Source organism: Amblyraja radiata, chromosome 1 (genome assembly GCF_010909765.2).
Source record: "Amblyraja radiata isolate CabotCenter1 chromosome 1, sAmbRad1.1.pri, whole genome shotgun sequence".
NCBI lineage: Eukaryota > Metazoa > Chordata > Chondrichthyes > Rajiformes > Rajidae > Amblyraja > Amblyraja radiata.
Window position 1 is genome coordinate 162,119,781 of NC_045956.1, and position 20,558 is coordinate 162,140,338.

The 20,558-nt window shown below is 46.2% G+C and overlaps 1 protein-coding gene across 1 annotated transcript in view; it reads left to right on the plus strand.

Moving 5' to 3' along the window:
• The window catches only part of pstpip2 (proline-serine-threonine phosphatase interacting protein 2), a 113,108-nt gene that overhangs the window by 83,213 nt on the left and 9,337 nt on the right, over window positions 1-20,558 (plus strand). The window contains exons 8-10 of the mRNA XM_033034370.1: window positions 1,683-1,728; window positions 11,116-11,195; window positions 18,540-18,638. Coding sequence (XP_032890261.1) covers window positions 1,683-1,728; window positions 11,116-11,195; window positions 18,540-18,638 — 225 coding nt within the window. The remainder of the gene's footprint in view (window positions 1-1,682; window positions 1,729-11,115; window positions 11,196-18,539; window positions 18,639-20,558) is intronic.

Below are 20,558 nucleotides of genomic sequence, written 5' to 3' on the forward strand. Positions count from 1 at the left end.
GTGAGGAAACAAACCCCAACTGCAATCAAATGTGTGCACTAGGACAAACATTCATAGCAGCCATGCATACCCCTGGTCTACATTTAATGATATGTTGCCAGACGACCCTGACCACACGAGTGCACATGAAGGGGTGCCAGAGGTGTAGTGGAGCCTAGAGGCTTGTGTGCCACGCAGAGACAGGGTGTCAGTATTATGTTAAGGTGTATTTGAGGCAGGTGGCATGTGTCCCAATGGGGTTGTGCAATGGTGGCAAACACCTTTGTGATGAAGCGCACTGGATGGCGAGGGCATTGTTGAGGGAGAACATGGGATGGGGGATTTGTTGAAAAATGCATGGAATGGGGGACCTGTTTAGGGGACACATAGGGTGATGGGGGACCTATTGAGGGAGCGCTTGTGATGACAGGGGACATGTTGAGGCAGCACGTAGGGTGGAGAGGACCAGTTGAATGATGCACAAGGTGAAGGGGACCTGTTGAGGGATGCATGGGGTGAAGTGGACTTGTTGGGGACATATGGGATATCGAGGGCATAGGGTGAAGGGGACCTGTTGAGGGATTCACGTGGGGTGAAGGGTGTCCGATTACACTAGGTAATGATTCTTGTCAGGGTGGTACAGCGGGTTCCTGTCAAGGGATTGTTTATTTTGTATCCTCACATGGTCTGGAGGGGACAGCAATGTATCTCAGCAACACTGTAATTCAGATCAGGCACTATATAATTTCCTCTCAGATTGATACTGTTTATTCAATGACAGCATTTTGTGTTTTCTGCACAGCTTGGACATACCCTGCTTTGCGAATAGTAAAATCTTTATTTCTCCTTTGCCAACTTTGCACTCAAATGACCCTTTGCTTCTCACTTTTTAAACTCCTACATTTTCCAGCCATTGGAATGGATTGTATGAAGGTTTGACCCAGCGAGGAGCCAGCTGGTGGAGAGACTGTTTGGATAAAATAAATGAAAAGCAAAACATTGCAGTTGTTGGAAGTCCTGGAGAGCCGCGTGGGTGGCGGAAGTGCCCCGGGGAGGCGCGCGCAACGGGCCTGATCCACCCGCTGAACAAACGTGCCGCCGCCGCTGACCAGAACGGAGACCAGAATGCATCCCGGTAGGCCCGACTTGCCCCACAGGCCTTCCAGGCGACTGGAGAAGCCGGGTGGCAAGGCCTGACTGGGCCGAAGGAGCCTCAGTGGTGGCAGCGGGAGACTCGGTGGCGGTGGGGCCTCGCGGTCGATGAGTGTGAGGGGTGTGGAGGAAGACAATGGGGATCCGGCGTGGGGAGACCGCTGAGAGGGACGGTGGGAGAACAAAGGGGGACTCGGTTGAGGGGAGGGGGGCGCACTCTAGGTTAGAATCCTCCGCCCAGGGCCTGTGTTTGTTCATTTGTTCCGGTGAAGGCGCTGTGCCCACGGCAGCCAGACAACAGTCGCTTGTCTTTTTCTTATTGATTTCACTTTTAAGTTCAAGTTTTTGTGTACCTTGTGTGTTGTGACTGCCAGCAGACCAATTTCCCTACGGGGATGAGTAAAGATTTATCGTTATCGTATAAAGACTCTGCCATCTGTGGAGAGAGATGTGGAGTTAACATTTCGGATTTCAAACCCTTCATCAATTGTCCTGGAGAAAATTCATCTTGCTCTTTTTAACAACTAATTTGGGCATTTGTTTTGTTCCAGTTGCAGGCGAAGGCAAACCAGAGCAAGCAAAGTGCCGAGGAAGCTGGTGAGTGTGAACTAACAGTGGGAAGAGGAGAGGGACGCAGAGCAACTTAACTTGGTGGTACTTTATTGTCACGTGTGCCTAGGCACAGTGTTTTGCATACGTCCAGTAAAATCATACTCAAGATAAACACAGTCGCACAAGTACAAAAGTGCAACGACTGTAGTGTAAAAGTAGACTTCACTGAGACAGTACACAAAGAGTTGCCATGTTTCTGGCGCCAATAAAGTTTCAAAGTTCTTCCGAGTGCAGTCTTATCTTGGTCTTAAAGGCCCATTGTCCTGGCGGCACCGATCCTCTCCCCCGTCCACCGCAACCCTGAAAGCCCTCAGCCCTTTGTTGCTTCCGTTCCGTTTAGTTTAGTTTATTGCCACGTGTACCGAGGTACAGTGAAAAGCCTTGTTGCGTGCTAACCAGCCCGCGGAAAGACAATGCATGATTAAGATGGAGTCATTTGCAGTGTACAGATACATAAGGGAATAATGTTTAGTGCAAGGTAAAGGGAGTAAGATCCGATCAAAGTTTGCCCGAAGGTCCCTGATGAGGTAGATAACAGTTCAGGAGTATTCTCTAGTTGTGATAAGATGGTTCAGTTGCCTGATAACAGCTGGGAACAAACTGTCCCTGAATCTGGAGGTGATCGTTTTCACACTTCCGTACCTTTTGCCCGATGGGAGATGGGAGAAGAGGGAGTTGCCAGGGTGCGACTCAGTCCTCCTCTCCAGATCCCTGTCTTCCTGGGTCGTGCAGCAGACGACGAGCCTCAAACGACTCCAAGTGGGTTCGAGGTTCCGTGGCGTGCTGTCGATGTATGGCCACATCTGGCTGGGAATCTCTGCTACCCCACGAGGCTCGCCTGGTGTGTTCTGGATGTAACTGACGAATAAGACCATGTGGAGTCCCCTGAAGCATCTACCTTTGATATATACCTGATTACTCCTCTTTATGAACGACACTCTGCAATTGAAATGGTTCACACTCAGCGCTATCTGCTGTCTGCAAGTACTGGACATCGGAAACAAACACTCTGCAGATGGTGGTTTGCAAATAAAGACACAAAGTGCTTGAGTAACTCAACGGGCCAAGCAAAATCTTTGGTTTAGTGTACAAACAGGCCCTTTGGCCCACCAGGTCTGTGCTGGCCAATGATCACCTCCACACTAGTTCTATCCTACACTGTAATAAAATTTACAGAAGCCAATTAATCTACAATCCTGCATGCCTTTGAATGTGGCAGGAAACTGAAGCATCCGGAAGAAACCCATGCAGTCAAAGGGAGAGCATGCAAACTCCATACAGACAGCGCACATGGTCAGGATGGAACCCGGGTATCTGGCGCTGTAAGGTTGCAACTCCACCGCTGCACCACTGTGCTGTCACATTGCTCCCCCTCTGATGTGCAGCGACCAAAAACATAGCTTATCCAGCCTTTTGTGTCCTTTTTCTGTAAACCAGCATCTGCAGTTCTTGTGTCTCAGTGTGTGTACTCCAACTGTCCAGAGGCAAGGTAGATGTGAACTTCAGTGGATGTCGAGCACTATGATCTTCACCATTTCCTTGTTTGCTCACATTGCATAGTTGAGAAGTCCACGTATCCAACTTATCCCAGGGCATCACGGGAACAAGTTGTCTTGATTTGGCCCTAAACTGAATTGTTGCTTTGCCTTTCTGTCCATGAGATTTTTAGTAATCTCCTCCACTTTCATTTTCCAAATAGGTCGGTCCTCTTGTGAAATGTCACTTTCACATCTGTTCCATATTGCTGGAAAAAAAAAGTTTTGATTTTAGTCCGCTCTAGCCTACGTTTTTGTGCGTTCCCCTCCCGCGCCATTTCTGCCCATGTGGCCTTCAGGATTGCGAGGCTTTCTCCTACAGTTGAGGGTTATGAGCAGCAGGCGTGGAAGTGAAGCTTTGGTCAGGATCAAGTCAGCCATAATCTGCAACTAATGATTTGTTGTTCAGTAATTACTTCAGGGCCCAGAGTCTGTTTAAAGAGCAGAGGAAAGGGATTTCTCCTGGTTGGGGCAAGATTATCTCTGCAGCAAACTGCAATGGGAGAAGTAGTTGCATTTCCGCGTACTGTAGAATTCCAATGATCCGGCAACCACAGGTCCAGAGAGCGGTCCTGAGCTACCATCTGCCTCATTGGAGATCCTCAAACTATATTTAATTGGAATTTACTGGACTTTATCTTGCACTAAACATCATTGCCTTTATCGGATATCTGCACACTGTAGATGGCTTGACTGTAATCGTGTTTAGTCTTTCCGCTGACTGGATAGCATGCAACCATAAAGCTTTTCACATTACCTCGGGACCCGTGACAATGAACTAAACTATACTGAACTACAATCCCGCACCTCCTTCGGGATGAGGGAGGAAACCAGAGCACTCGGGAGGAAACCCATGTGGTCACAGTGAGAACATGCAAACTCCACACAGAGTGTTCCTGATGTCAGGTTGGAACTGGAGTCTCTGGCGCTATGAGGCAGCAGCCCTGTCGGCTGAGCCGCTGTGCCAGCCTTTAGCGATTTCATGTCAATCTGAAGAGCTACCAAGCACGTCAATGTGACTCAAGCTGAAGTGAGGCTGAGTACGAGTGCTCTGTCACCCACAGTGGACAATCACAAGTGCCCTCCAACACTTGTCCAACAGAAGGGAAAAAATTGAAGAAGCATGTTTAAGAAGGAACTGCAGATGCTGGAAAATCGAAGGTAGACAAATGCTGGAGAAACTCAGCGGGTGAGGCAGCATCTATGGAGCGAAGGAAATAGGCAACGTTTCGAGTCAAAACCCTTCTTCAAACATCTTTTGAAGAAGGACATCTTCCCATCCTGGCGTTCTTTACTTGCAACGATTGATGTCTGAATAGTAATCTAAAATGGGATGGGGTATTTCTAAAGAGGATGCAGAGCTGGTCTGAAGCATGCAAATACAAAACATACTCAGATTGCATAGTCATTTGCACATGAGTCCATGTTTTTGCATTTCTGCTTTCCCCTAATTCTTCTTTTAAGAACCAGATTCTTGACAATAAACCACCCCAAATGTATATTGCAAAACTGTAAATCGTTCATTGGAGAGAATGAAAAGCTAAAGGATGGACTTTCATAGTTGAAAAGGACAGAACAATTTGGATTACTTTCTCAAGACACCAGGTTTCTTCTTAACTCTGAATTTAAATCACCCCTATCTCCTTGGCCACTCCACTTTTAACTTCAAGCTTCAGAAAGTCACTGTAGGACTACTTGAGTTTGTAGAAGGGTAGGTTTATTTATCTCATAGAAAAAAATGCAGGAGGAATTCAGCGGGTCAGGCAGTCTGTAAAATGGTTGCCTGTCCCTTGGCTCCACAGATACTGCCTGACCCGCTGGGTAACTCCAGCTTGTTTTACATATCTCAAAGCGCCCCAAGGGTTAAAAAGTTCCAACAGAACTCATTGAACAGTCTTGGCATTAAGCAGCCATATTCTGCAACAAAATTTATCATGTGGCATCTCCATCTTAAGGTGGGAATCCTACACCAGTTCTCCCAAAGGTTAATTTGCAGGATGTGTCTGCAGTTAGAAAGGCATATGCAATGCTGGCATTCATTTTGAGGGGGTTAGAATAGGGGCGGGACAGCGCTAGAGTTGCTGCCTTACAGCGCCAGAGACCCAGGGTTCAATCCTGACCACGGGTGCTGTCTGTACAGAGTTTGTACGTTTTCCCCGTGAGTTTGTACGTCCTCCCACACTCAAGACATGCAGGTTTGTAAGTTAATTTTGCTTGGTATAATTGTAAATTGTCCCTAGTGTGTGTAGATAGTGTTAATGAGCAGGGATCACTGGTCAGTGTGGACTCAATGGGCCGAAGGACCTGTTACCGCTCTGTATCTCTGAACTAAGAATATAAAAGCAAGGATGTAATGTTAAGGCTTTATATGGCCCTGGTGAGGCCACTTTTGGAATATTGTGAGGAGTTTTGAACCCTGTATCTGAGGAAGGATGTGATTTGGAGGTAGTTTACGAGAATGATTTTGGCATGATTGGGTTAACATATGAGGAGCGTTTGAAGGCTCTGGGCCTGTACTCGCTGGAGTATAGAAGGATGAGGGTTGAATCAGAGTCTGGAATCAGGGGGCATAGCCTCAGAATAACTTTTAAAATGGAGATGAGGAGGAATTTGTTTAGCCTGTGGGAGGTAAATCCGTGGAATTCATTGCCACAGATGGCTGTGGAGGTCAAGTCATTGGATATTTTTAAGGCAGAGATTGATAGATTCTAAATTAGGAAGGGCATCAAAGGTTACAGGGAGAAGGCAGGAGAATGCATTTGAGAGAGAAATTTCCCACTCGATGGGCTGAATGGCCTAATTCTGCTCCTGTGTGTTATGGTCTAACTTGGCTTTTAAGTCATCCATCAAAATCAAAAGGGGAGTAGACTTTTTGTTGACTTTCCTGTGCACGTGAGCCGTCCTCCCTCTAAGTTAGACACAAAATGCTGGAGTTACTCAGTGGGACAGGCAGCATCTCTGGAGAGGAGGAATGGGCAGTTTTACGGATAGAGACCCTTCTTCAGATTGAGAGTCAGGAAGAGGGTCTCCCTCTAAGTATTCTGTGCCCCTACATGGTTAGGTAATTAGAAAGAATATTTATTCTCAATGCAACACTTGGCTCTGTAAAACTAGATCAATGAAGGCGTACATTCACATAATTACTTAATCCAGCTATCATTGGTCTCTCTTTATAGAATCACAGAGTTATGAGACGTGGAAACAGGCTCTGCAGCCAACTGAGTTCACCCCAGCCAACAAGCACCTACTTACGCCAATCCAATCCCATTTTATTCTCTCCACACTCCATCAGCTACCCCCTTTCGGCTGCCAAGTCTACCACTTACTACACACCAAGGCCAATTTACAGTAGCAACGACTCGAGCACCTGAGTTATAGGGAGAGGAAATGCAGGCTAGAGATTCCTTGAAGCGCAGGAGGCTAAGGGGCGATCTATTAGAGGTGTTTAAGATCATGAGATGAATAGATAGCTGACTTCCGTCTTCCTGATTTCCCTCTTATGTGTACTCCTACATAGTTCTTCACCAGTCTCCTCTGTTGTGAAGGCATAAGGCAGAATTGTGTTCAATTTCTGGGCACCATATTATAGGAAAGACGTCAAGCTGGAAAGGGTGCAGAGAAGATTTACAAGGATGTTGCCAAGACTCACGGGCCTGAGCTACAGGGAGAGGTTTGATTCAAACTCAAACTCAAGGTTGAGCAGGCTGGGACTTTATTCATTGGAGCGCAGGAGGAAGAGGGGTGATCTTATAGAGGTGTACAAAATTATTAGAGGAATAGATTGGGTAAATGCCCAGAGTCTCTTGCCCAGAGTAGGGGAATCAAGAACCAGAGAACGTAGGTTTAGAAACATAGAAACATAGAAAATAGGTGCAGGAGTAGGCCATTCGGCCCTTCGAGCCTGCACCACCATTCAATATGATCATGGCTGATCATCCAACTCAGTATCCTGTACCTGCCTTCTCTCCATACCCCATGACCCCTTTAGCCACAAGGGCCACATCTAACTCCCTCTTAAATATAGCCAATGAACTGGCCTCAACTACCTTCTGTGGCAGAGAATTCCAGAGATTCACCACTCTCTGTGTGAAAAATGTTTTTTATCATCTCGGTCCTAAAAGATTTCCCCCTTATCCTTAAACTGTGACCCCTTGTTCTGGACTTCCCCAGAGGGGGGAAAGGTGAGGGGGGGAAAGATTTACTAGGACCTGAGGGACACATTTTTTTTACACAAAGGGTGGAGGGTGTATGGAATGAGCTGGAGCAGGCAGGTACTATCACGTTTAAAATACCTTTGGACAGGTACTTGGATAGGATAGGTTTGGAGTGATATGGGCCAAATGCAGGCAAGTGGGACTAGTGTAGATGGGGCATGTTGGCTGATGTGGGCAAGTTAGACCAAAGGGCCTGTTTCAATACTGTGTGACTCTACGACTCAGGCACATTGTGTACGAGCTTGTATGGAGTGTGACAATTGAAAAAAAATACTGAGTTAAGATGTAGATGATAAACCTAATTGTGTCTGATTGTCTTGTTAGATAAGACTATGAAGTACAAATGGGGAGATGTTATCGTGTGAAAGTGTTATTCTAAATGTATATAGAGTTTTAAATACAAATTAGACCGGGCACAAGTAATGTATGTTATAGCCTCAAGCACATACTGTCTACATACAATGGTTTTGGATGTGTGCAAAGTCACATAGTCTGACAAGGGACAAATATAGTTTGTGTGTTTAAGCTATTTCTGTCCAAAGAAATATGCAAGCTATGTTCCATTAGATCGACCTTAAAGATAGGAAGGTTAATGCAATAAATATTTGAGGACATAGCTTTAAGGTGAGGGGGGGGGGGATTTACAGTAAAGGAGATGTGCAAGGCAAGTATTTTTATCCAGTAGATTGACACAAAATGCTGGAGAAAAGTAGCGGGACAGGCAGCATGTCTGGAGAGAAGGATTGGGTGATGTTTCGGGTCAAGACCCGAAGATGGATCTCAACCCGAAACGCCACCATTCCTTCTCTGCAGAGATGCTGCCTGTCCCGCTGAGTTACTCCAGCATTTTGTGTCTGTCTTCGATTTAAACCGGCAACTGCAGTTTCTTCCTACATATTTTTATACAGTTTGGTGCCTGAAAGCACTGCCTGGGACGGTGGTGCAGACAAATACAACAGTGGCATTTGAGTCAGTCAGTCAAGCACATGAACATGCAGACAATGAAGGGATATGGATCACGTGCAGAGAGGTGGGATTATTGAATTCAGTATAACGATTGATGTGGACATCATAGGCCAAGGGGCCTGTTCCTGTGCTGTAAATATAAATCAATCAATCAATCAATCAATATTTATTACATGTCATTTGAACCTCAGTGAGGCTCAAACGAAATTTCGTTTCCACAGCCATACAAACAAAAACAATATCCTACAGACATACACACAATTCAATTTACAAAAACATCCATCACAGTGAACCCACTGTGATCGAAGGCAAAGTCTTTTCTCTCCCCTGTTCTCCATTTCTCTCCTGATGTCGAAGCCCCAGGCAGGCGATGGTGAGTCCCACGGCCATTTTAGGCCGCGCCGGGCGATGCACGGCCCCGCTCCGGGTTGTTCCAACCCCGCGACAAGGGCTAGAGAAATCGCGTTGTGGGAGCTCCGGAAAGCGGTCTCTCCACCCAGACCCGCGATCTCCCGATGTCCCAGTCCACCGGACCTGCGGCTGCAGCTGGAGCCTCCGAGCTACGTGGTCGGGCCGCAGCAGCGAGTCACCACCGCTCCCCACGCTCCGAGGCCGGCCAGCCCCACGATGGTAGGTCCGCAGCTCCGCAGGCTCCGTGACTGGAGCCCCCAGGTCGTTCCAGCTGGAGGCCGCTCCACAGTGCTAGGCCCCAACGACAACAGAGACCCGACAAGGAAAAGGTCGGGTCTCTTGTACAGGGAAGAGATTTAAAAAAGTTTCCCCCTTTCCCCCCCCCCCCCCCGCCCCCCCACATATACACAGTTAAAAACACTATTAAAAAACACAAACAACTACATTTAACTAGACAAAAAATAAAAAAAGACAGACAGGCAGGAACAAATTATGTTCTTTAAATAAATAGAAACATGGAAACATAGAAAATAGGTGCAGGAGTTGGCCATTCGGCCCTTCGAGCCTGCACCACCATTCAATATGATCATGGCTGATCATCCAACTCAGTATCCTGTACCTGCCTTCTCTCCATACCCCCTGATCCCTTTAGCCACAAGGGCCACATCTAACTCCCTCTTATATATAGCCAATGAACTGGCCTCAACTACCTTCTGTGGCAGAGAGTTCCAGAGATTCATCACTCTCTGTGTGAAAAATGTTTTTCTCATCTCGGTCCCAAAGGATTTCCCCTCTATCCTTAAACTGTGACCCCTTGTTCTGGACTTCCCCAACATCGGGAACAATCTTCCTGCATCCAGCTTGTCCAACCCCTTAAGAATTTTGTAAGTTTCTATAAGATCCCCCCTCAATCTCCTAAGTTCAATATTTATATACTAAATATTAACAGAATGCAAGAGAAATTTAATTTAAAAAATAAGTGCCAGTTTAAATACAGACAATCTGACAAGTCCAAAGCCATATGAGGCAAGAATTCGAAACTTCCAAACTAACAGTACACGTAAATTAATCATTGGGTTGAGACCCTTCAGACTGGCTTCAGACTGGAAACGTCACCTATTCCTTTTATCCAGAGATGCTGTTTGACCCGTTGAGTTACTCCAGCTTTTTATATCCATCTATAATTTATCTGTAGCTCATTCTGTGGGCTGAATCCTTAGCTTGTAAGCAAAGATAAATGAACCTTAAGAAGATTAAACGATAATGCTGCCAGATATTACTCTTCTTCTTGCGTACGGCGTGCACAGCCTAAAGTTGTCAGACAACTTGTTTTGTTTGATCTTCTGTTAGTCCACGCCAGGTTGATTGCATTCGTCGAAACAGGGTGGACCACGTGAAGGTTGCAATCTCCCACCCCGCAGAAATGATTGAATATGGAGCAAACTAAATGTGATAATGGTCAATAAAACAGACTTGAATGTTTGTAGTGCAACTCGTTTTATTTACCAATGTTGTAAGCAGCCAAGGTCCTACACTCTGTAACTCCCTCTTGTTGGGGAACGAGAAAGGACACAAAGTGCTGGAGAAACTCAGCGGGTCAGGCAGCATCTCTGGAGAACATGGATAAGTGAAGCTTCGGATCGGTACCTTCTTCAGACAGAAACGTCACCTATCCATGTTCTCCATGTGCGGCCGGACCCACTGAATTACTCCAGCACTTTGTGTCTTGGGGATATGGGGAGAAGGCAGGAGAAGGGGTACTGATTGGGGATGATCAGCCATGATCACATTGAATGGCGGTGCTGGCTCGAAGGGACAAATGGCCTACTCCTGCACCTAGTGTCTATTGTCTTTTGTCTTTTTTTGTAAACCAGCATCTACAGTTCCTTGTTTTCTTCTTTGTTTGATAACGATAGTGCAGAGCCTCGTGGGGATCAACGGTACTAGAGAACCACTATCTACCTCATTGCTGACGCTTGGATTATCTTTGATCAGACTTTACTGGCTTTAACTTGCACTAAACGTCATTCCCTTATCATGTCATCTATTCACGGTTCGATTCATGGTTCGTTTGTAATCATGTATAGTCTTTCCGCTGACTGGTTAGCACGCAACAAATACTTTTCACTGAACCTCAGTACACGTGACAATAAACTAAACTGAACTGAAAATGGCAATGTTGTTTTATCTGACCCTCTGCTCTTCACTTCAATTGAGATTTGATATCTTGTTTCCTATCTTCAAAGATCGGCTGTACCAGCAGAATGTCACCACCCTGGAGAAAATCCACGAGGATTGGCAAAAGGAGCACATCAAGACCTGTGAGGTGGGTTTGAGTGGGCAGTGGGTACAGGGCAGTGGACCTACAAGAGGCATTCAACTCATGGCAACCCTTCCTGTGTTGCAGCTTTGTGCTCAGAACCTTCAAGGCTGCTGTGGGTTAAGAGGGAAAGATAGATCACCCATGATTGAATGGTGGGGGTAGATTTGATGGGCCGAATGGCCTAACCCTGCTCCTATTATTTATGAATTTACATATTTTTACAAGCAGGAAAAATTATAAACCTATGAACTTATTATGCAGATGCTGATTAATACATGGAAGGACACAAAGTGCTGGAGTAACTCAGCAGATCAGGCAGCATGCCCGGGAGCCGGTCGAGTTTGGTCGAGACCCGAGTCTGAAGAAGGGTCCCGACCTGAAACGTCATCTCTCCATGTTCTCCAGGGATGCTGCCTGACCTGCTGACTTACTCCAGCACTTTGATTTACTCCAGATTCCATCACCAGCCGTTCCTGAAGAAGGGTCTTGACTCGAAACGTCACCCATTCCTTCTCTCCAGAGATGCTACCTGTCCCGCTGAGTTACTCCAGCATCTTGTGTCGATCCTTGTTTTTCTGTTTACTCCTTCTGAGTGTGCGCTGTTTGCAAATAAGAACCTTACATGTTTCTATTTTTAAAAGTGTGAATTACTGGAAGCCCTCTTCCTGGCACATTGCAATTCACAAATAAAACGGGCATAGCTGGGTAGGGGAAGTGGTGAGCAAAGGGGAAATGTGCTTCTAAATATACAAATTCAATCATGTGTATCACTCAACCTCCTCCTTTGCTCCCTTCGCACCTCTCCCCCTCTCTGCTGCACTCTTCATTCCGACTTCCCCCTCCCCCCCCCCCTCCGCACCACCCCTGATAAACCCCTCCCTTCTGACTCACAGCCCTGCTCCATCTTGCCTCCTGCTTTCCTCTTTTCAATGGCCAAGTCAGTGGATACTTTTAAGGCAGAGATAGATAGATTCCTGATTAGTACGGGTGTCAGGGGGTATGGGGAGAAGGCAGGAGAATGGGATTGAGAAGGAAAGATAGGTCAGCCATGATTGAATGACGGAGTAGACTTGATGGGCCAAATGGCCTAATTCTGCTCCTCTCACATGAATCTTATGAAACTTTCCATCTCTCTGCCTTTTCACCTCTTTCACTGCTAGCTCCGCCCTTTGCTCCCCCTTCCTCCCTTTCGTGCTGCCCTTTATCGTAAGACGTAGGACTAGAATTAGGCCATTCGGCCCATCGAGTCTATGCCCCGTCTATTCAATCATGGCTGATCTATTTTTCCATCTCAACCCCAATTCTCCAGCCACCTCCCTTTCACCCCACACTGCTCTCCTTTCTTCCCATCTCCTGCTCCCTTTCCTCCTCCTCCTCCTCCTTCCCATCCCCCCTACTTCATTCCCTGCAACAGCTCCCCATTCCTTTTCCTCATTCACATTCTTCTGATTCCCCTTTCCCCCCCCCTCCCCCTCGGCTGCCGATAGCCCCCAGTTCCCCTGATTCTCTGCCTCCCTCCAACCTGTTCTCCCCGACTCCCATCTTCAGTCCCTTCCTACTATTCTGACCCCTCCTCCCCTTTCCTGCCCCTACCCACTCTCCCCCCGGTCAACACCTCCCACTTTCCTTGACCCCATCCCCCATGACTCCAGTTTCCTGCTGCTTCGTACTCTCTGGCTCCCCTCCCCAATCCAACCAGGCTTCCCCCTTCCCCTCCAATTCCCCCCTTCCCTCCAATTCCCCCCTTCCCTCCAATCCCCCCCCCCCTTCCCTCCAATCCCCCCCCCCTCCCTCTCCAATATCTCCCCCTCTCACTCCAATCTCTCCCCATCCAATCTCCTCCTCTCCTTCTCTCCAATCCCTCCCCCCGCTCCGCTTTCCTGCTTCCTGTTATTTTCCCACTGTTGACCCTGACTACCCCCTACTGCCCCAACACTCCCTCGATCTCCCCTGACTCCCCCAACAGGTTCCCCCGATTCTCCCCTCACACTCGTGCCCCTTGGACTATCCCCTCTCACGTTTCCCTTGACCCTCTCCCTCATGTGTCCCCTTGACTCCCTTCCTCAGGTCCCCCCCTCTGTCTCCCTCCCTCCCCCACCCCCCGACTCCTTCCATTGTACAAGTAGAATTAACCTTGGTTGTGAAGGTGATATTGTTTGAGCTTTAGTTACTTGGTTATTCCAAGCTCAGCAGTGACACTGGGAGGCCCTGGGTGGAATTACACTGGTGTGTAGTATACGAGAAGAAAGCGAGAAGTCATTATATGTCAGATTTTCAGCATTTACAAGCAATTTTAAACCGGTTTCCACCTGAATTTATACAGTCCCAAAAAACTTAGTGTTCATTTCACCATGATATCTAGTCTAATAGAAGAGAGAGGCAGTCTAAGTAAATACCCTGCAAAACAGAGGCGACAATGAAGATTTACATAGAAATATAGAAAATAAGTGCAGGAATACACCATTCGGCCCTTCGAGCCAGCACTGCCATTCAATATGATCATGGCAGATCATCCAGAATCGGTACCCTGTTCCTGCTTTCTTCTCATATCCCTTGATTCCGTTAGCCCCAGGAGCTATATCTAACTCTCTTGAATACATCTAGTGAATTAACCTCCACTGCCTTCTGTGGCAGAGAATTCCACAAATTCGCAACTCTCTGGCCGAAAAAGATTTCCCTCATATCAGTCCTAAATGGCCATTTAGCCTGTCCAATCCCTTAAGAATTTTATGTTTCCACAAGATTTGAATGGAAGTCACTGACTTCAAAGACAGGGAAGAAAATCAGTCAAAGATGCTGTGCTTTTACAGGGATTATTGTGCGGTATAGTGTGCAGCTGGTAGAACTGCTGCCTCACAGCGCGCGAGACCTGGGTTCAATCCTGACCTGGGGTGCTGTCTGTGGAGTTTGCACGTTCTCCCTGTGGGTTTCGTCTGTGTGCTCCAGTTTCCTCCCACATCCCACAGGCATGCGGGTTTGGAGGTTCATTGTTCTCTGTAAAATTTTCCCTGGTATGTCGGGGAGGTGCGAAAGTGGGATAACACAGATCATGGATCCACCTCCAGTTTCAATTCCAGTTGGAATATTTTGGAGGACCAAGAACCAAGAACCTAATGTGAATGGGTCACAGATGGTCGGCTTGGATTCAGTGGGCCGATCTCTCTAAAGTCGACTTGCTTATAATTATCAGTATATACAAGTGCTTGTATCTTCAGAACATTTGTTTGTTCGAGAGTTTTTCTCCTCTTGCTTTAATATAGCTCCAATCCTGGACTTGTATCTTTCACACTTTACATTTAATTGCGAACTTTGCAGCTGCCTGTAGTCTGTTCTCCACTCAATGTTTAAACATCTGCACTGTCGATTGAAGGTCACTCGATGGGAATTAGAAGCAGGACTGATAATTATATCTAAATTATAAATGTGGGGTGGCACGGTGGCGCAGCCTAACAGCGCCAGACTCCCGGGTTTGATCCTGACTGCGGGTGCTTTCTGTACAGTTTATATGTTCTCCCCATGATTACGTGGGTTTTTCCAGCTACTCCGGTTTCCCTCCACACTCCAAAAGGTGTGCAAGCTTGTAGGCTAATTGGCTTCAGTAAAAATTGTAAATTGTCCCTGGAGTGTAGGATAGTCCTGGAGTAAGGGGATCGCTGGTCGGCATGGACTCGGTAGGCCAAAGGGCTGTTCCCTTGCTGTATCCCTAAACTAAACTAAAAATGGAATTCTATTTTGCATTTTTTCGTGATTCTGATGACTGCAGCCAGCACATGATCCTTGATGTGGTGCCGTTTGTGCAAAGATGACAGCGATCTCCAGCCTCGTTGTGATGCTGTACATTACTGCTATCTTTCAGTTATCATAAATTACCTTGTGTCCAGCGCACTATCTGTGTATTGTCCTCTTGCACATTTTACCAATCATTACTTGGCAAAGGATTTGTAACGAGATTTAATTATTTTGTGAAATATGTTTGTGCACAAATATGCAGAACCTCCAGTGACAACGATAGAGGTGGCAAAGAGCTAAATGGAATCAGAAACAGCTCCGCTGTAAAGGTATAATGGAATACATGAAATAAAAGCTTGGAGGTGGACTGGGAGATGAAGTTAGTGTTAGTCAATCTAGATTAATGCAGTGAAAACCTTCACTCCCTACATGGGCAATCTGTTCATTCAATTCATGAATTGAATTTGGGCAATCGTAATCCAGCCTTGTCTGAATAGAACAAGAGAACACCAAACATTGAAAGGTACAGTGCAGGATCAGGCCACCGGGCCCCACAATATACCAAATTAAATTAAACCTATCTGCCTGCACATGGTCTGATCCATAATTTCCTGCATGTTCATCTGTCTATCTAAAAGTCTCTTGGGCAATATTGGGCACCATATCTGAGGAAGCATGTGCTGGCCCTGGAGAGGGTCCAGAGGAAGTTTACAAGAACGATCTCAGGAATGAGTTGGTTAACATATGATGAGCATTTGAAGGCACTGGGCCTGTCCTCGCTGGAGTTTAGAAGAATGGGGGGGACCTCATTGAAACTTACCGAATAGTGAAAGGCTTGGATAGAGTGGAATGCGGAGAGGATGTTTCCACTAGTGGGAGACTCTGGGACTAGAGGTCATAGCCTCAGAATTAAAGGACATTCATATAGGAAGGAGATAAGAAGGAATTTCTTTAGAGGGCAGAGAATCTGTGGAATTCTTTGCCACAGAAGAATGTTGAGGCCAAGTCTATTAATATATTTAAGGCAGAGTTAGATAGATTCTTGAATAGTACAGGTGTCAGGGGTTATGGCAAGAAGGCAGGAAAATGGGGTTAAGGAGGAAGAGATAGATCAGCCATGATTGAATGGTGGAATAGACTTGATGGGCCAAATGGCCTAATTCTGCTCATATTACTTATGATCTTATGAGCAGTGGAGATTTGCTCCGTGCCAAGCCCTGCTGTACCTCTACATGCTGTATATGCTGTACTTTCTGGTCTTCTGCCGAAGTGGAGATGATTGAAAGCTTCAAGTTCTTCCTTACTAGGCCTAGGGAGTTTGGCATGCCCCCAACAACTCTCACCAACTTCTACTGATGCACCTTGGAAAGCATTTTATCGGGATGCATCACAGCACGGTTTGGAAACTGCTTCATCCAAGGACGCAGCCCAAACCATTATGCAAACCAACCTCCCTTCCATTGACTCCATCTGCACTTCGCACTGCATTGGCAAGGCCACCAGCACAATCAAGGACCAGTCTCACTCTGGTCACTCACTCTTCTCCCCTCTCCCATCAGGTAAGAGATACAGAAGTGTGAAAACGCACACCTGCAGATTCAGGGACAGATTTCTTCCCAGCTGTAATCAGGCAATGAACCATCCTATCATGAACTAGAGATTGGTCCTGACCTACCATCTACCTAATTGGAGACCGATGGACTATCTTTAGTTGGACTTTACTGGACTCTATCTTGCACTTTATTCCCTTTACCCTGCATCTGTACACTAGGGATGGCTTGATTGTAATCATGTGTTGTCTTTGCACTGACTAGCATGCAACAAATACGTTTTTCACTGTACCTCTGTACACATGACAATAATAAACTAAACTAAACGTGTAAAATGAGAAACATGAGGGAAAAATTAGAAACATGAGGGACATTTTTTATCGCACAGGTTGGTGGGTATGTGGAACGAGCTGCTAGATGAAGTAGTCGAGGCAGGTATAATGACAACATGCTAAAGACTCCTGGACAGTTGTATGGATGGTAAAGGTTTAGAGGGATATGGGCCAGATGCAAGCAGATGGGACTAGCTTGTATGGGGCATCTTGGTTGGCATGGAAGAGAGGGCCAAAGGGCCCATTTCCACGCTGGAGGACTCTGATTATGACGATGCCAGATAAACTAGTAAATATTCAATTATCAAAATGTTGCACACAAATTGCAAATCAAGTTTAAGAAACGTGAACTCTGGACAACAGAAGAGAATTAAAACAACTAGTCCTCCAGAGATGCTGCTTGACCAGCTGAATTACTCCAGCACTTTGTTCTTTTTAAATTTGTTTTTAGGTAAATTGAAAGTTTTGAGTAGGAAGGAACTTCAGATGCTGCTGGTTTAAACCAAAGATAGACACCAAATGCTAGAGTAACTCAGCGGGACAGGCAGCATCTCTGGAGAGAAGAAATGGGTGACGTTTCGGGTGGAGACCCCTCGTCAGACTGTGGTTTACTTATTTGGATATAAAAATAAGACCAAGCATTTTAGGGTTCTCACTGATCCTAACATTGGACCCATATTTGTGATGAAAACATACTGGAAACTACTCATAACTGTTCTACACCAGGCTGCAGCCCAGTACAATGTGATGGCAGTGCAGAAAGTAGACTCGTAGAGCCATCAGCTTCTGACATGAAGCTATGATCAGGCCCTCCTGAGATCTTTCCCCTGTGACAATGCTGACTCATAGAGAATGCAGATAAAATAGTCCCAGGCAATCTTTAACACATGGTCAAGGTTTGACCTTTGGCTTGCTGATTTGTGTGCGGGACTTGGCGACCTGAGTCCCTGGAGCTGAAGTGATTGAATAAATGGAGGAGCTGAGGTGGTGGGTTGTAGTCAGTTTTTCAGCACCAAAGGGCAGACGAGGCACTACGGCACATCAGGTGTGAACAATGTGGACCTTTTCCCAGTCTGAACAATTGGCTCATTGGAGTTTTCAGGACCAAGGAAAACCGACCGGTAGGTAAAATGCCCGCTAAACTTTATTAAATATTGTCTGACTTCTTAAAAGTGTCTCCGCTCCTACTCCCCTCCCCCCCTTCTCTCCCCCTCTCTCCCCCCTTCTCTCTCCCCCCTACCCTTCGCACTCTCTAAAGGACTTACCATAACTGTGCCAGCCATCTTTTACCTTCGTCTTTCAGACAGCGCTCATCTGCTTTCCCTGCTCGCGGGGTCGATAAAGCAGGAATATTGAGGGGCAATCTGGGGAATTGCTGTAGGAAGGAACTGCAGATGCAGATTTAAACCAAAGATAGACATAAAAAGCTGGAGTAACTCAGAGGGACAGACTGCATCCCTGGAGAGAAGGAATGGGCGACGTTTCGGCTCGAGACTGTCTGTCTGAAGATGGGTCTCGACCCGAAACGTGACCCATTCCTTTGCTCCAGAGATGCTGCCTGTCCCGCTAAGTATATTGCTGGTTGAGTCTGAAACCTAATCTGCATCCTCCCCGATCCCCATGGTGACTTATGGTCTGCGCTTGCACCTCACTTCAGGTTGCCTCAAAGATGGTCTCTGGGGAAAGGCTTGATATAGTTTTAAAATATAGTTAAGATATAATAATTCTAAATGCAGGTCCTTGAGAAGCAGGACTGTGAGAGGATACACGGCATTCGTAACGCGATGTGGGTCCATACCAATCAGCTCTCCCAGGACTGTGTGACCAGTGATGAGGTAAGGGTCTCGCACATTTTCACCTATTCTTCCATTTGGTTTTTATAATAACTTCTCCACGTACGTCGCAGTTTCTGGCCCATCTTCAGCTGTTCTACTCTTTCAGAAAGCCGCATTATCACCTATCTCACCCATTCTTCAATTTAGTTTTGTAAATAACTTCTCGGCGTATGATGCAGTTAAACATAGAAACATAGAAAATAGGTGCAGGAGTGGGCCATTCGGCCCTTCGAGCCTGCACCGCCATTCAATATGATCATGGCTCATCATCCAACTCAGTATCCCATCCCTGCCTTCTCTCCATACCCCCTGATCCCTTTAGCCACAAGGGCCACATCTAACCCCCTCTTAAATATAGCCAATGAACTGGCCTCAACTACCTTCTGTGGCAGAGAATTCCAGAGATTCACCACTCTCTGTGTGAAAAATGTTTTCCTTATCTCAGTCCTAAAAGATTTTCCCCTTATCCTTAAACTGTGACCCCTTGTTCTGGACTTCCCCAACATCGGGAACAATCTTCCTGCATCTAGCCTGTCCAACCCCTTAAGAATTTTGTAAGTTTCTATAAGATCCCCCCTCAATCTTCTAAATTCTAGCAAGTACAAACCGAGTCTATCCAGTCTTTCTTCATATGAAAGTCCTGACATCCCAGGAATCAGTCTGGTGAACCTTCTCTGTACTCCATCTATGGCAAGAATGTATTTCCTCAGATTAGGAGACCAAAACTGTACGCAATACTCCAGGTGTGGTCTCACCAAGACCCTGTACAACTGCAGTAGAACCTCCCTGCTCCTATACTCAAATCCTGTTGCTATGAATGCTAACATACCATTCGCTTTCTTCACTGCCTGCTGTACCTGCATGCCTACCTTTAATGACTGGTGTACCATGACACCCAGGTCTCGTGGCAGCTCCCCTTTTCCTAATCGGCCACCATTCAGATAAAAGTCTACTTTCCTGTTTTTGCCACCAAAGTGGATAACCTCACATTTATCCACATTATACTGCATCTGCCATGCATTTGCCCACTCACCCAGCCTATCCAAGACACCATGCAGCCTCCTAGCATCCTCCTCACAGCTAACACTGCCCCCCAGCTTCGTGTCATCTGCAAACTTGGAGATGTTGCATTCAATTCCCTCATCCAAATCATTCATATATATTGTAAATAGCTGCGGTCCCAGCACTGAGCCTTGCGGTACCCCACTAGTCACTGCCTGTCATTCTGAAAAGGACCCGTTTACTCCTACTCTTTGCTTCCTGTCTGCCAGCCAGTTCTCTATCCACATCAATACTGAACCCCCAATACCGTGTGCTTTAAGTTTGTATACTAATCTCAGTTTTTTGCTCCTCTTCAACTGTTCTTTTAAAAAAAAACAGCAAGATCAGGGGTTTTATCTAAAATATATATGAGAGGTCTGTAGACTTAAGAGGAGTCAAGGATTATGGGGATCGAGCAGGAGAGTGGAGTTATTGTATTAATAACAGAGATTGTATTAAACATAGATTTATTGAATAACGCAGCAAACCTACGCACTGCTTCTGTTCCTGTTTTTTAAGTTATTGCATTACAATAGACTTAGAACTACCATTAAGTTGTTGTTTAGAAATAAAAATAGAAAATACTCTTGTGCTCAGCAGCATCTGTGGTGGGCGAAACAGTTGACAGACCACCTGTGCAACAAGGTCCACCTTCACCACTCTTTCACCACCTCTTCTTGCCAGCCTTACAGCCAAGTGGTTTAGTTTAGAGATTCTGTGTGGAAACAGGCCTTTCGGTCCGCCGATCCACGCTGACCATCGATCACTCGTGCACTTGTTGTAAGTTATTCCACTAACGCTTCACACACACTAGGAGGGGCAATTTACAGAAGTCAATTAACCAACAAACCTGCACATCTTTAGAATGTGGGAGGAAAC